Source organism: Tyto alba, unplaced genomic scaffold (genome assembly GCF_018691265.1).
Source record: "Tyto alba isolate M040663 unplaced genomic scaffold, T.alba_DEE_v4.0 Super-Scaffold_14, whole genome shotgun sequence".
In the NCBI taxonomy this organism is placed as follows: Eukaryota; Metazoa; Chordata; class Aves; order Strigiformes; family Tytonidae; genus Tyto; species Tyto alba.
In genome coordinates, this window is record NW_024881276.1 from 44,221,469 (window position 1) to 44,238,809 (window position 17,341).

Below are 17,341 nucleotides of genomic sequence, written 5' to 3' on the forward strand. Positions count from 1 at the left end.
CTTGATACATAATCTCTGTTGTCTTCAAAGTGTTAGCACAAAGAAAATTAAAGCACATAGGAGTACAGAAACTGTATTCTTTGGTAATTTTCCAAATGAGGACAGCAGGTAGAAAAATCCATCCTGCTGTATACATCTCATCTTTGGTAGGCTGCAGGCATTATGAGGTGGCAAGGATGCTGCAAAGAGGAGACCCTTTTTCCAGGAACAGCTTGCTTACTTCCAAATGCTAACTACAAATTACTTATGACATAAACAAAACTGGAGCAAGGTCAGTAATCTCCTTTCTCCTTTTTGGAGCCCACAAGGATGACGTTCATCACAAGGATGAGTTTCTTTATTTTATCTCCTTTAAGGACTTTAAGATCTCTGTGGTTTATCCCACAGCCTGCAGGGAGAGACATGTAGGATCTTTACTCTAGCTTCCACACTTTTGACTTTGCTCCCATTTAATATTTTACCTGAATCTGATCAACAGCGTTAGTGACAAAAATGCCTTCACTGGACACCATCTGCCCATACTTCCTCTGTTAATTCTCAGTTCTCTACATAACAGCTTTGAGTATTCACCGAAAGAAGTTGGTTACAGACCCTGACAGACACTGTACCAACTTGGTAAGCTTGCCATTATTCTCTTCACAGAAGTAAGACTTTCACTATCATTTATACAACCTATCTTCCCTCTCCCCAGTAATTTCAAAACCCACTCAATTGTTTTCAGCTAAATTTGACAGACAGATAGTAATCTTAAAGATGGGAAGTCCTTTTCAGTTTCATAAAAATCGGCAATCCCAAATCAGTTGGGATAATAGATAAATCTAAATTAATGGTACCTTGTAGGCACTAATCATTGTCTTCCATTCCAAGAATCTGTGGTTGTGCAACCAATGCACCAACCATGGTCTGTCTCATCTTTTGCGCAGCCAGGCAGATAGGGAAATACAGGGGGCAAGAGCTGATGGCTCCATGAGGGATGTTTATCGTGCTGGGGCGCCTGGACTGCAGGACACACATCCATTGGAAACCAGGCTTGTTAATCCCACTGCTTGTGGAAATACACGGGGTTTAGTCTGTTTTCTTAACTTCAGCAACTGGCTAGTTAAAAACCCAGAACAGAGAGAACTTCCAGAGTGAAGCTGAAAACTGCCTATAACAATAGTTACTCAAATACCTAAAGCAGGTCTGAGTTTAGTAACTTTACTGTCTAAAAGATAGTATGTAGATTAAGCACTGCATGTTAATCCTGAAACAAATGCACTATTTTCATGTAGATTTGTCATTTAATTGTAAAAGTAACAAGATGCTTCCTCTCCAAGTGTACTGACATATGTCTAGTTCCACTCCAATGAGGGGGAAGGACAGGCACTGGATCTCGCCTCACAGTCCATAACTTGGACAGGCTGCCTCGTTTGGTGTCTGTGCAGAAATACTGGTGTGGCAATGTTTCACTGTGGGAACAGTTTTACCCTGCCTCTGTCAGCCACTTGGTCGCATTACAAGTAAGTTAGTTGGCCCTCAAATTGATAATGTTCTGTTGTTTTGGAGACTTAGCTACGTAAGGCTGGTTTCCTAGGTATCATAGAGGGCATATGCTTCAACACCTGATACTTACATAAATCTGATAGTAAGACACTTGTCTAGATGCACTTTATTTATTGCCTTTGTTAGTTATTTAGACACAGATTGGTGAAGGTATTTAGGCACTTATATCCAGTCACTCTACCCTGGCAGTTCTTGTTGGGGGTCGCAGAAGCTGTTGATAAATGCAGGAGGCAAATATACAGGTTACGTATGAGAAGTCAGTAGAGCTTCCCAAAGAGAAAAACTGGGACAGCTGGCAATTTTAAGAGAATTTAGTTTTGTTTCTGGGTTAACTTTCTTTCCTTGTCTAGTGTGAGCTGCCAAAACTCACAGGCATTGGCACCGCAGCTAAAAGAACTGATACAGATACCAGAAACACTGCCAGAGCTTTGCCATGGCCCTACTTAGGCTAACACAGGCCTATGTCTTAACATAGGCTAAAGAACATCGATTTCTTCATCACTCACCCATGGGCAATGCAAACATTTAAAGTCTTATTTTTGATGATGGCTGCTGCTCCGGGGAATCTTTTTGCTGATACATAAGATTTTTAGGGGATATTACTACCTTATTTAAATTAAACTGCCATTGACATTAAAAGCTTTAATACGAAACTAGGGTGGCGTTATTGTGTTGCCAAAAATACATACTCTGATAAGGCTCGCCTGTGAAAGCCAGTGAGGATTAATACGTAGGTAGCATAGTGCTAACACTATAAATGATAGTAACTCTTGTTACGTTAAGACAACCCACTTACAACTTGTTACTTTTTGCTATGTTTGCCTGTGCATACATTCATTAGCAAAGATTTCTAGCATCCTTGCCTCTGTAATGCATGGTCATCTTGATCCCATAAAGCACTAACTTGTAAAAAGTAGTGAGGAAGAGCTGCCAGGCTGCCTGCTCTCTGTGTATTCTCTGCAAGTCTGCAACATGTGATCCCATCTGCATCCCTATGTGTGAACGGCTGCAGTGGGCATAGCAGAGCTTTCAGGTGTAGCCATCATCCCCTGTTGCAGTTGTGTCCTAAAGACTGACAAACAGGATTTTCAGAAGCAGCTCAATGACTTAAAAGCGTCAGGTTTTATTTGATGTCAGTGGTATAAGTGCTCTCATAACATTTAGGTCCTTTGAAAACTCTGTTCTCCAATAATAAGGGAGTCCATAGGCAAACATCTTTAGATTACTTCCTGCCTCAATTAGCAGTAATTAACAAGAACACATGTCACTGCATTGCAAAGGGGCTAAAAATTACATTGCCCATAGGAGACAGCTATAGAATCAACACAATTCACCCTCTTTTGGTACATAAAACCTTTACGATCTCTTCAAACCTGTAATCAGTAATCCATTTCTCCCCTTGATGACACCTGAGATTCAATATACCACTTTGTCTTGTTCCTACTTGCTCACCCCAGTAACTGTATTAACACAAATCTAGGCTATGAGCAGACCAAGACTTGAATGCCTGTTTCATGGCTCTTCCCTGCCGTCATGTGGCATCCCTACAGATGTTGCCCCATACCCACGTGGGGATGCAGCACTCAAGTAAGAAGGTAATGGGGTATGCAGGCCCTGCCCAGCATGATGCAGCAGCAAAGGTATCTGTGGTATGAGATAGGTCAGTTCTTCACTTTCTTTCTTGTTTGCTTGTTTGTTTTCAAAAGGAGTCAACAGTGGGATGTCATTGCAAGACTCAGAACTGGAGCCCCCAGTACAGGTAAATAGCACTTAGGCTTTCTTCTGGTTCTGCCCCAGATCAGCGTGGCTCATGAACTTTGCTGTGGAGTCAAGAGATGAGAACTGGAGGTTTCCTCTTTGGACAAGCATCAGAGAAGACACAGCGTACCTCAGTCCTAGCTCTTCCAAGAACAAAAATCAGCTAATCATACAATCATAGAACCACAGAATGGTTTGGGTCAGAAAGTACCTTTAAAGATCATCTAGTCCAACCTCCCTGCCATAAGCAGGGACATTTTTCATTAGATCAGGTTGCTTAAAACTCCATCCAACCTGGCCTTCAACACTTCAGCGATAGGGCATCCACAGTTTCTCTGGACAACCTGATCCAGTGTCTCACCACCCTCGTGGTAAATAATTTCTTTCTTATATCTAATATAAATCTCTTTATAATAACTGCCCTCTTAGTTTAAAATCATTGCCCCTTGTCCTATCACTACAGGCCTTGGTAAAAAGTCTCTCTCCATCTTTCTTATAAAATCCCCTTTATGTACTGAAAGGCTGCAATAAGGTCTCCCTGGAGCCTTTTCTTCAGGCTGAACAGCCCCAACTCTCTCAGCCTTTCTTCATAGGAGAAGTGTTCTAGCCCTCTGATCATTTTGGTGGCCCTCCTCTGGACCCAGTCGAAGAGGCCCATGTCTTGTGCTAGGGGCCCTAGAGCTGGACACAGTACTACATGTGGGGTCTCACAAGAGCAGAGTAGGGCAGGAGAATCGCCTTCCTCGACCTGCTAGCCATGCTGCTTCTGATGCAGGCCAGGATATGGTTGGCATTCTGGGCTGTGAGCGCACATTGCTGGCTCACATCCACATTTTCATCTACTGGTACCCCCAAGTCCTTCTCTGCAGCACTGCTCTGAATCCATTCACCCCGCAGTCTGTACTGATATTGAGAATTATCCTGACCCAGGTGTAGGATCTTGCACTTGACCTTGTTGAACTTAATGAAGTTCACATGGCCCACTCCTCAAGCCTGTCATTGTTCTTCAGGATGACATCCCTTCCCTCTACTGAATCAACTGTACCACTCAGCTTGGTGTCATCTGCAAAATTGCTGAGGGTGCAGTCAGTCCCACTGTCTGTGTCATTAATAAAGATATTGAACAGCACTGGTCCCAGTACGGAACCCCGAGGGACACCACTTGTTGCTGACCTCCATTTGGACACAGAGCTGTTGACTGTAGCTGGATACAGCAATCCAGCCAATTCCTTATCCATCAAATAGTCCATCCAATTTAGAGGTAAGAATGTTGTGGGGGACTGTATCAAAGACCTTACAGAAGTCCAGGCAGTTGACAGGTAGCTTGCTTCTAGTAAGCTTGGAGTGGCTCATCCTGCACGGCGTTTCCCAAGGACAGCAGAGGTCATATTGGCATTTTAAGTTGCACCTGGTGAGATCCCACTTGCCTGGAGGCTCCCTGCAGGCCGAGGTCCAGCCTCACTGGCTCTGGACTCTTCTCTGGGCTTCTCCTGCAACTGGGAAATGTCAAAGGATCCAGCCCACAGTGGGGAAGGAGTTAAGTGCTTGACCAGCTGCCGTCTATGAGGCACTGAATTCTTTCCCTGTGCAATCCAGCAGCCAGCGTCAGGACAACACTATATTTAGAAAGCTGATAAAGGTTTGGTGCCGACAGTTGTCCTGCCCCTTGATGAAGAAGCCTCAGAGAGAGCGAGAGGGGGGCAGCTGATTTCTCTCCCCTCAGTATCGTTCCCTGCCAGGTTTCCTGCCCTCTTCCCTGGACTCCCTCACCGTGCCTCCGGCAGGGACCCCCCGGCGGAGTCGCCCAGGCAGAGGGGGTAAGTGCCCTTTTCTTGCTCCCCCGCCTCCCCTCTGGCAGCCCCCGAGGGGCCGCCGCTCCTCAGCCGGGTCGGTGGCAGGCGGCTGCGGCCCGAGGCCGGCTGCTGGGGCCTTTCGGAGCCATGGCCGGCTGTTGTGGCACGGCGAGGCAGGAGTCGCTCTGGCCCGACCCGGGGGAGCGTCAGCTGCTGCGTTTTCATGCTCCTAACCGAGCTATGGCCCCCTCGCTCTCCCGTGCCCAGGGCCGGCACGGCAGCCTCCCCACAAAGGATTACAAGGACAAAGCCCCAAGGCTTAAAGCGCCTTCGGCCTTGAGCTTTAAGAGCGTTTCATTTTGGGGAGGTGAGGTCTCATGTTTCTTGCCCCCGACTCTCCTTCCAGCCCGGCTCTGGCTGTGTACAGCTCCTTCCAGCCACCGCGCATGGGCTGAGCTGGCCAAGGGGAGGATAGGGTTTCTGCCCCACCACCCCTTCCTTTTTGGCCTTCCTGCACGCTTACTCACAGGCAAGAAGGGCATCGGCGCTCACTGGGCAGCAGCCAAGGAGCTGCACGAGGCCTCGGGAATGGCAGGCACCCTGGCAGTGCGGCTGGCTTGTGGCAAGGGCTGCTCTCAGGGTTGTGGGGACAAGATGTGGGCGCTCCTTCTTGCCATACCCGCCCTGCCACTGCTGCCCCACGGCCAGGGGATGGCCTCCGGCGCAGACCTCTGTAATGGCCCTCCGTCCTGCCGTGCTCCCCTTGTAGTGGATCCTCTCGCAGCCGCCATGGCCAGCGGCAGAGATTCGGACAGCGAGCAGCCGGTGCCACACGATGAGGAGGACAAGGGACTGGATGTGAAAGCCGTGCAGGCCCACTATCTCCGCAGCCCCTCACCCAGCCGGTGAGTATGCTTGCCGCAGGCACTGCCACGGCCTCCTGGTAGCACGTGGGAGGTAGAGGAGCTTGCCTTCCCTCCTCTTCCATCGCCTCCTCTCCGCACAGGCGCTTGGATCAAGCGTGGAGCGCAGGGCTTCCCTCCGCTCCCTGGAGCGGGGGTTAGCGTGCCAGAAGGGAGAACAACTGCAGAGACAGAACTCCTGTGCTAATTAATCCATCCTGCTGAGAGTGTGTGTGCACGCGGAGGGGATAAATTGCAGAAAGCTTTACTATGGGGTGGTATCATTGCTCTTCCCTGTCTCATCCTCTCATGTCCAACCCCCACACAGAAACTTCTGCTCCAAATTTTAACTCTTCCCAAATTCAGCCCTTTTTTCCTGTCTATTATAAGGACCTGTGGATTTTTAAAATGCTGATACTAGCTTTTCCCAGCCTTAGAAAAACTGAGGGTCTTCAGATTTGGGTTTGGGTCAGAGCCATCTTTAGCTACGAGCTTCAGGCACTGAACAGGAGGCTGTCACAACGCAAACCGAAATTGAGTTACCTCAAGCAAAACAAGCATGATTAGATGTGTTTTCTCCTATACAAGTAAAAATACATCCCTTTGTACTCTTTTCCTAAAGCAAAATGCTCTGCAGGGTTTTCTGTATACTTTGAGATCATTTAGCTGAAGGCAGGGAGTAGGGATCAAGTTTGAAAAGAACCTGCCCCAGTGGCCCTCAACAAGTAGGAGGTTATGAAATGTTTTCCATTAACTGTCTGGAACTGCAGAAAAAATGAAGACAGAGTGCTTATTTCACCTAACTGCGTGCATTTAAAAATTGTTTAGGAAGTTCACTGATCTCACATAAAGTGAAATTATGTATTGAACTTGGTAAATCACTCTCCCACTGCTCATCAGTCACTCAAAATGGACGGAGGCACCTCTCCAGTTTATTCCCTTCCTTTCTTTTCCCTTCTCTATTTTTTTTTCTTCTCCTTTTTTCTTGCTGTCAATGTCAAAAGCAATGATGAAAATGGCAAGGTCCTTCCCAACCACAACGAGGCCCTTGAAGCATCCAGGCTTGGCCAGTTCGCACCTGTGTGTTTCATGGATGCTTGGGGCAGCTACAGGTGAAATGTGTTGAGGCTGTGGTGGCAGATGATTACCAACTGTTATATTTTTATTGAGTTTGGAGGCAACCTTTACAGCAAAAGGAATTGAAGGCAAGGCATAGCTGCAAATTTGTGTCAGCTCCTGTAAATGAGAGTGAGGATCCCCTTGCACATCTCATAAACTCCTTTGAAGAGCCAGAAAAGGATTACTTTCAGTCACGGTTGACAAGTGCTAGAACCCAACTAAATGACCTTCACAAGCCCATTAAGTGGTTTCCAATGGCTGTACCCTCCATTTTGCTTCTGGAGAGTAAAAGCAGCTTAGCTCTCCAGAAAACCTTGCAGCACCCTGACTGCACGTTAATCACCCTCCCTCTCTTGCTTTAATTAAACAAAAACAAACAGTGTGTTACAAGTACTGCAAGCCTGCATTGCCAAATAGCTTCTGTGATGGCAGCAAATTTGTCCTAATGATCTAGCTGTACCATCTATTTGGAAGGAAATGTAGAGTGTGTGCATCAGGGAAAGAGCTCTGTAAAATATTTTTTTAAGATAGTCTAAATAAGAAGAGATTTGTTTGGACTGTACAGGTGGACCCAGATGGAAAGATTTTTTTTTTTTTTCAATATTGTGGCCTTTTTTTGCTTAACAAAAGCTTAACTAAATCACACTGTGTGTCAGAGAACTCCCCTCAGAGCCATTTGTGGATTTCATAGTTGTTTCTGACCTCCAGTTAGACAGCACTGTGAGTGGAGAGACTGACCACAGATTCATGCTATGAAGTGACCAATGTACTGAGTATTGAGGGAGAGATTGACAGGCTTCAGTCTTAATGCTTGCATTGCAGCTTGTGATAACTCAAAGGATGCTTGTAGGCAATTAGCTAACAAGAAAAAAAAACAAAAACAGAAACAACAAACCAACAGTTTTCTAACATAATCTGTTTTGAATTGTTCAAGAAAGTCTAGTTAGGACAATGTTTATGTACGTCTGTCTAAGTGAGACTATTCCTTGACTTGTGAAACTATTCCTTGTGATCCATCCCCCCTCCCAGTCTCAAACCAGACACTGGTCTCTATCCAAAAACTCCTCCACCAGTCCATTCTCTTGCACTCCCCACCCACTGCAGCTCCTCCCCATGGGACCTGTCTACATCCTTCAAACACTGGATACCAAGGTATATTTGAAGCCTGTAGCACCACTCTGGAGAGCAGGGTGGGTGTGAGGGGTGGGAGAAGAGCGGGGGCTTCCCTTCTACCATCAAAGGATCCTCACTGCTCCAGTTCCCTGCTGCTCTCTTCTGGAATGGGTGAAAAGGGCTAGAGTCCTGGAGATGGAATCACGGTGGAGGACATTTGCCTAATAGGCAGTGTGGTTGGTTGGCAGGTATTCAGTGATATCGGACACTGATACAGAGAGCATCTTCATGGAGCCAATCCATCTGTCATCTGCTGTGGCTGCCAAACAAATAATCAATGAAGGTAAGAAGAGGAAGGATAAAAGAACTACGTAAGTAATAGAGACTTGAGTTGCACTTGTTTTGCCTTTCTCGTCCAGAGATTCTAAAATTAAAAAAAAAGCCTTTATGAGAAAACCCCACCTGAGGAAGAGGTGAAACCCACAAAGAAATAACAATTTACAGAAAGGTTTGGTGACTTCCTTTAACGTGCACTGAATCTGTGGCAGAATTATGTACTGCAGTGGCAAATACAGTTTGATTGCTGGTTGCTCACTGCAACAAAATTAGAATAGAAATAGAAATAAGAATAGAATTAGAATAGAATAGAATAGAATAGAATAGAATAGAATAGAATAGAATAGAATAGAATAGAATAGAATAGAATAGAATAGAATAGAATAGAATAGAATAGAATAGAATAGAATAGAATGTTTTGATTGGAAGGTACCTACAATGATCATCTAGTCCAACTGCCTGACAACTTCAGGGCTGACCAAAAGCTAAAACATGTCATCAAAGGCATTATTCAAATGCCTCTTAAATACTGACAGGCTTGGGGCATCAACTGCCTGTTTAGGAAGCCTGTGCCAGTGTTTGATCACCTTCACAGTCCAGTTTGAACCTGCCCTGGCACAGCTTTGAACCATTCTCACATGTCCTATCACTGGGTACCAGGGAGATCAGCACCTCCCTCTCCACTTCACCTTCTCAGGAAGCTGCAGAGAGTGACTTCATTCTTCTGGGGCTAGAATGAACATGCCTGTAACTCCCAGGCCTTTGGCCAGCATGGGTCTCTGGACTGAGAGGACAGTGCAATATGCTCTTCCCATTATTAACTGCCTTGAGGCTACTAGATAAGCATGCACGTGCACACACTGCCAGCAGGGCAGAGTGATGTTACTGGGGAAAAAGCAAGCCACAAGTCTTGTCCCAGGAACAAAGAATGACAGGTTATATATTTCCATTGTTTTTACATGCTTTTAGTGACAATGTCAGTTTATTCCAGAACTGAAGACAAAGGACACCAAGGAAGATTCAGGCTGTCCCAGGATGTTAGAGTCTGCACAGCAGCTGTTGGTGGAAGATCTGTACAACCGAGTTAAGGAAAAGATTGATGACACCAGCTTGTTTAACACGCCATGTGTGATGGACTTGCAGAGGGCACTTGTGAAGGACAGGCTGGAGACCCCCAGGGATGCTGTGGATGAAGTCTGGCCTAATGTCTTCATAGCAGAAAAGTGAGTATCAGCTTTTATCATCAAGTTGTACGAGATTCCCAGTGAAGGGTCAGATGGAACCACTGAAGGCAAAACATGTATTACATGCATCTAATACCTTTCATCCCTAGAGAGCCCCAAAGTGTTTTTCAGAATATGCTCACAAGGATCTCTGTGTGCTGAAAAGTAAATACTTCTGGAGTAGAATCAGCAGCTTTCCTATTCTATTCTGATGCTTTGACAATTTAGGAGAAGAAAAGGCAAATGAGCCCAAATTACACTGTTCTGATTGGAATTTGGCCCTGAAATTGGAACTACAGTCTTTGTTATGTACAAGAGAGTTAAAAAATAAATGCTGTAGCAAATACTGAGTGGAAATGGTTAGGTCTTCTGTACCATGGCTCAGCTATCTGAGACACCCGTGCAAGTGACCAGACAGAATTAGAAGGTGATATAGTGTAAAACATCAACCGTGGAGCAATAAAAATTGAGAAATAAGTAAACAGCCTGAACCTAGGATGGCAGGATGAGTTTAAAATCAAGCTGGAGTGGAAACTGAGCATGCTGCTCTACTGTTGAGTGCAGGTTTCTCATTTCCTTTTCCCAGTGAGTATTGGAAAGAAATACCCGTAGAACTCTCAAACGACATTAAGGTCTGAGTGGAGCCACATATTGGATGAGTAACACAGACTGGGAGGTCTGTAGACCTTGTAGCAGACAGCTGCTTTCCTACCCAAAATAGGAGCACTGATACCTAACTTTTTTTTTTTTTCTGAAGAAGTGTTGCAGTGAACAAAAGCCGTTTGAAGAGGCTGGGGATCACGCATGTCCTGAATGCAGCTCATGGTACAGGTGTATACACAGGACCGGGTTTCTACAACGGTTTGAATATCCAATACCTGGGCATTGAAGTGGATGATTTTCCAGATATGGATATTGCCAAACACTTCCGCCCAGCTGCAGAGTTCCTTGATGAAGCACTGCTGACTTACAGGGGTAAGAGGAGAAGGTTATAGTGGTTCCAGAATGCGTGGGAATTAATGGGCAGAAGCATCACTCTGATAAACAGCCAGTGCCACATTTGTAATTGGGTAGGCGGCAGATACTTTGTCCTCTGCATCCAGTTACGGTGAACACTTCTTGCCCATTTCTGCCATGCCTCATGCAAAACAGGAAGGGGCAAACTAGTGAGAGGAGGCAGCCCAGCAGCCCCTGCTGCAAGCCCCAGGTCTTCTGACCCAAACTGGCTGCAACCCACCACCCTCAGCTGCTTTGAAAGTACCCTACCATTGCAAAGAGGTGAAGCCCTGCTCCAATATTTTTGTTTTAATTGATACTACATAATACTGTATATATTGATATATTCCTGTACACTGTGAGTTTAGGTTTTGCCATGATGCTTACTACAAAAGAACAGGCTGATTCACTAGAACAATCCAAACAGCTGGGTTGAACCCCTGGATGTCTAAACCTAGGCTACTGTATAATTTGCTAGACTCCAGCTCTATAGCAACTGTTATTCTGTGCACCTCCAGTACATACTGGTCACTTTGTTGACGCTTCAGTGAACAGAAATATCTCTATGGAATTCAGTCAAAAAATGACCACCACAATCAGTGGTATCACTGATACTCTTCATATATGTATTCAATGCATTTAATTTTTGTAGAGAGACAACAGGTTAGCTCCTGGTAGAAGGACAGTAAGAAAAGTGAGAAGTTTTGTTATTACACAAGAAAAGTTGAACCAATTTTAATAGCTCAACAACAACAACACTACAAGGAAGGACATTCTGCCCATCTATATTCATTCTCCTAACAACCATTGCTACCCTTGGCATAGTACAGATGCTTACTGCTGCTGCCATTCAGTGACCTTCAACTCACTAACCCAGCAAAAATGACAGCCCATTGGGGAAGAAATGATTTTCCATTGGGTTAGTGAGCTGAACCAGCTCATCAAAGGGCCAGGCAAGTACCAGAGCTGACACAGGAAAGGATGCACAGAGACAGAGGATTCTTGAAAGAAAGCAGAGAAATGTGATCTCCCCCTTTTGGTGAGCTGTTAGATAGGCTTTACTGGCTGCTAAAACACTTGGAAGGCAGCAGAGACTTTTGGTACTAAGAAAGGTGTAAAAGACATTTTGGGATTGTAGGAATAGGTCCATTGGGTAAATACCTGTGGTAACATACCAGCAGTCAGAAAGGTGGTGTTTAAACTGGCTTCATTCAGTTTCAGTGCAAACAGTTTGATTAAACTGGAGTTTATCACGCAATTAGGAACAGTGTTTTCAGTTACTTGCAAGCTAGCAAAGCCTCATTTACTCTCTCTTCATATTTACAAGCTTTTCTCTAACTGTAATTTGCTATAAAAATAACTTTCAAAACCAGTTCTTCAGTACCAAAGCTTAGTTTTCTGCAGGAGGTGGTTTCTATGTAAATGCCATGAAATAAAGCATGTCCTCAGCTTTGATTCTAGCTCTTGCAGTCACTGTTTACAGAACGGTGTGTTCCAGTAGTTTGAAGCAGCTGTATCAGTTTGTCAGAGTCTAAATCAACTCTCTTCTACTAGTTGCTTGGTTCTCCTGTTCGGAGATACACTATGACCCAGGCCTCCAGCCAGTCTACATGTTATTGTTTGAGTGTACCTTGCAAAACAGCAGATCTGGATTCTGGCAAAAATATAATTAAATTAATATAAAATTGTATTTAAGTCCTATAATGTACCTTATAAAAAAATAAGTTATTTGCTTATCCTCTCAATACCTTCCTGGAGGCTACTGCTAATATCTCGTTTTTTACACATGGGGAAACTGAAGCATGGAAAGCTTAAATGTCTTACCTTAAGTCATCCAGAGAGTCAAGAATACTGTATCACTTGTCTTTCTAATACCTATTATAAGCTTTTTGATTATTTGGGGAAATTAAGGTAAAAATACAAATATTATTTAGGTTGTTTTAAAATGTGCCTGCCCACAGGATTTGAAACTAATGTGCTTTTTGTTCATATGTATCTAGATTTTTATTAAGATAAAGCTAACATGTATGTTGTATTGGTTTCAGTCACTGAAACATAGAATCTCTCTAATTTTTAACACTATTCAGAGAATGCTTTTATGCTACATATCAGAGCAGCAACCAATGTTACTGGAAATAACTAATTACTTTTATATTCAATATCTGTAGGCAAAATCCTTGTCAGCAGTGAAATGGGCATCAGTCGCTCAGCTGTGCTGGTGGCTGCTTACCTGATGATCTACCACCATATGACCGTTCTGGAGGCTCTGATGACTCTGAGAAAGAAGCGTGCCATTTACCCCAACGATGGCTTTCTGAAACAGCTAAGGGAGCTCAATGAGCAATTGTTGGAAGAACGAGAGTTGGAGCATACTGGAGATGAAGAAGTCACTCCTAGTCAGAGTCCTGTTGTCCATGCAGGGCCTTCTTCCCAGCTGTCTGGAGTTGGGGACACAGAAAGCATCGTGGGAGCCAAAGCCCACTCCATCACAGTAGAAGAAGAGGACACCAGCAGCCTGCTGGGCAGTCTTATGAGCTCTTCATCGGTGGGAAAAACTAGCTGTGTTTCCAAACACTCCACGCTCATCAGTGAGGAGGAAGAGGAACAGTTGTATGAGGAATGGAGGAAGAAACAAGGCCTGCCTGCAAAGGAACTAAGAGTTAACCATGGAGGAAGAACATCTCCAAAGCTTCTGGCTCAGGAGGGAGAACAATCTGAGGAGGATGTGGAACAGAGGATCCATGACTGGCAGTGCAGAAATGAAAAATACCAAATGGAGGGTCCACCCAGGGAGAAGGATGGAGATTCCAGCATGGGAGGAAGACCTTACCTGTCAGGTGAATTCAGTGATGTTGAGAGTGTGAGCAGTTTTGAGATCCGAACCCTAAAACAACAGCTGGAAGCCAGTAGCTTTAGCAGGATGAGGAGGAGCCGCACAGGCTCTATGTCTTCAGAGAGCACTTGGGACATGTGGAACCAGAGGCTTCTGGAGATTGAGAAGGAAGCTGCTCAGAGGTATCATTCTAAGAATAAAAACTGTGGGGAGAGACAATCCCCAGAAACAGGAAGAAAGGAGAGGGATGTGGATGAGGAGAGCGTGTTTTCAGACAGTAGCTCCTTTTACAATTTCTGCCAAAAGAACAAAGAGAAGTTGACTCCTCTAGAAAGGTGGAAAGTCAAGAGGATCCAGTTTGGCTTTCACAAGAAGGATTTAGAACCATCATCATCTTCTGCACCATCCCCAGCAGAAGATGGCAGCCAGGAAGATGGGGAAGGGACAGAAGGGAAGAGTTTGTCAGATATTAACCTGACTGCTTACCAGGCTTGGAAAATGAAGCGGCAGAAGAAGGTAGGCAGTGAAAAAAAGGAGGAATTTATGGAGTTTGCCAAAAGTGAGGATTTTGCTTCAGCTAAAAGGAAGCAGAGGCGTGTAGAGCTCCTTGAACGTTCAAAGAAAATTTTAGAAGAAAGCCAGTCCATGTGCAGCTGGGAGACAGACAGTACGATGAGTAGGAGTATCCCACTGTCAGCTTTCTGGCCTTCAGCGCCTTCTGCAAGTGGTGCCGAGGATGCAGCTTCTGCACTGAGCATGCAGACAAATCATTCATCTTTATCACAGACCAGGAGCAATGCAGGGGCAATGCAGCCAAGTATACCCCTTCCCAATCTCCCAGTTGGCCCAGGTGACACAATATCCATGGCGAGCATTCAGAACTGGATCGCTAATGTGGTCAGTGAAACTATTGCTCAAAAGCAAAATGAGATCATGATGCTGTCCCGTCCATCATCTGCAATGGCCTCCAGTGTAATGTCAGGAGACCTTGGCAGGCGTGTAGATGATGATAAGGTTTCTCTTCTCAGTGCTCGGAGTGGCTCATCTTTTTCTACCTCGCAGCTTCACCAGCAGGACATGCACAGGGCTGAGTCTCAGTCTGTCCTGTCTTGCAATACCTCAGTGAGTGCAAGGACAGATGGGACTAGTTCAAACATGAAGACAACACAGACAAGCAAGCCACTGTACAGCCTCTTTGCTGATGAAGTTGACCTAAAGAAACTCAGGAGGAAGGAGAAGGAGATGCAAATGGAAATGAGAGAGAAGATGTCAGATTATCAAATTGAAAAGGTGATCAGAGACAATAAACGCAGCACTTTATTTAAAAAAAAGATGACCAAAGGAGAGGAAGATGAAATAGAAGATGACAGAGGGAGTACAACAAACAGCCACAGGCGCCTCTTGCAAGCAGATCTTGACAGAACTGATAGAGTCTCTGATCTGTCCAGTCAGCCTGCAAACACAGGTGCACCAAAGTCAGAGATAGAGACTGATATTACCAAGTGGCTCAGTGGCCTGAAAGCAGAAAGAGAGCCACCATCATATTATGATCAAAGTGAAAAGGCTAGAGAGAAATATAGCAGATCATCCAAAGTCAGAGAGATGGATTCTGAAACATCCAGTTACAGATTCTCCAGATCCCAAAGAGAAGAGCTAGACAGCTGTTCTTCCTACGAGTCAAAAGGAGATTCACTGAGAACCATGTCAAGATTTTCTTCTGCTTCTGCAAAAGAGGATAAAAAGATGTATAAGTTCACAAGGTCAAGGGTCAGTGAGACAAGTTCCAGAGAAAAGAGCCCAGAGCTGCATGTTTTCAGTCAAACACCGGAACCATCCTTTGACTCTGAATCCCCTGAACCATCTACACAGAGTCGAGTTAGATCTCATCATGTGGAGGCATGCGAAGAGGAGGGCAGGTTAGACATGTCAGAATTTGGAGCTAAGAGAAAGTTCACCCAGAGCTTTTCAAAGTCTGAAGAGGATGGAAAGAAGGAGGCAAAAGTGGAACAAAGTGAGGAAAGATTTGCATCTAGACAGTTCTCTCAGTACAGGCGAAGCATGCGTAAAGAAGAGGAAGAAGAAATGGACGATGATGCCATTATCGCAGCCTGGAGAAGCCGACTAGAAGAAACTACGGCAAAGCTCCGGCGCAGAAGGGAAGAGTGACCAAGATCAGATTATAGGAACACAAGCAAAGCCACAGAGTCCCTGAATCACTCATCATTATATTTCTGATAATCCTTTGTGGTTTGTAGGGCATTTCCTGCAGATAGTTCTCTTCTTAATCAAAGGCGATAAAGGGAAGAGGTCAAGTTTTGGAAGTGTTTGTGGTTTGTCAGAAAGAAGATGCTAGTATTAAATGATCAATGTAGGTAGGAACACAATGTTAGAAGCCATTAGGAGCCAGACGATGTTTCAGCAGCAAAAGCAAGTAATGGTGGCACCTCAATTCAAAAGACCAATCACATCCCATTTTGGTTATTTCAATTTCCTCTTCTCATTACAGACTGGACGTATTTTTTCTAGGATCTTTTTTGATCATAAATGGAAGAAGCCAACAGCCTTTTCTAGCAACTTGAAGGATGTTCCTCTCTTAATCAGCTTTACTTTATACCACTGAGAAGATACTGCCAGGTAGGCTCCATTTTCTGCACCAGTCTTACGAATGTCTACAGAAATAAGACAGTTTGGGGGAATACATGTACTGTTTCACTTCACTAAGTAGCAGAAGCAAAGTGAAATGCTAGAAAAAAGAAGATATCTCCTTCTTTTTAGAAGTTCAATTAAGTACTGAATGTATTCCTGTGGTATCATTGTTTTCTACTACATGGAGTCATCTCTGCTCCAATATGGTTGGTTCCTGCTAATAACTTTGAGTCAACAAAGGAAACATGCAGTAAAGTTAAGAGCCATCTAAAAGTTATGTTCTGATGTAGTTAAAGAGATGGAGTTATGGTTAGGGTTACTGTTAGGTTAGCCTGAGTTTCTGAAGTACTGACTTCAATTTGGTTTATGTATGCAGCTCAGCTAAGTCTGTGTTTTTATGTCTATAGTCAGATTGTCATGTATTAATTTTCAACATGATTGCCTTAAAAGAAAAGAGTGTTATACAAAGTGACCTCATAATAAAATGATGTATAACTGAAGTGTTGGTATAAGGCACCGTGCACCCAGGGACAAGTTGTCTGTCTGTTGAATGTGGTACTTGGAAGCTCATTTTTAGGAGATGGTAGGTTGAGTTGGTGTGTTATAGTTCATGTGTTGTTTGTATCATGAGCTACAGAGCCCACTTTTCAGAGTGAGTGGAAGGAGCACAGTCTCCATGTTAGCTGGGTACACCAAGTTGAGAGCCTTGGGTTTTCCCATGCCCTGCAGAGCCTCGTGAGCTTGTGTGACACAACCTGCCAGGCCTGCCACAGCATCACTTGTGTGGCTCGTATGACGCTGTGTCTTTGATGCATCAAAGCACCCAACTCTTTGTCACCAGTCAGCATCCTCCCATTCTCTCTTATAAACACCTAGGCCAGTTCCTCCTGATTTCTACTCTGGAATTACGTGTTCCGACTTCTGTACAGACTGTATTTTGAAACAACAAAACCCTCTGGCAGAGCTGAGTATAAAACAACAATGGAGACGATGCAGTATTGCTCTCTCATAGGAAGTTTTGTCTTTCTTTTTCTTGTCATTTCTTCTCCCTCCCACTGGGATGCTTAAAGCTCACTACGA

General features: G+C 44.5%; 1 protein-coding gene across 1 annotated transcript; it reads left to right on the plus strand.

The window, feature by feature from the left end:
- The first annotated feature begins 5,882 nt into the window (after positions 1 to 5,882).
- On the plus strand, positions 5,883 to 16,734 carry STYXL2 (serine/threonine/tyrosine interacting like 2). The gene is made up of 5 exons (XM_009969452.3): positions 5,883 to 5,998; positions 8,476 to 8,570; positions 9,555 to 9,786; positions 10,544 to 10,761; positions 12,951 to 16,734. The coding sequence occupies exons 1-5, from the start codon at positions 5,883 to 5,885 to the stop codon at positions 15,779 to 15,781; spliced, it is 3,492 nt and encodes a 1,163-aa protein (XP_009967754.3). The 3' UTR covers positions 15,782 to 16,734.
- The last annotated feature ends 607 nt before the right edge of the window (positions 16,735 to 17,341 follow it).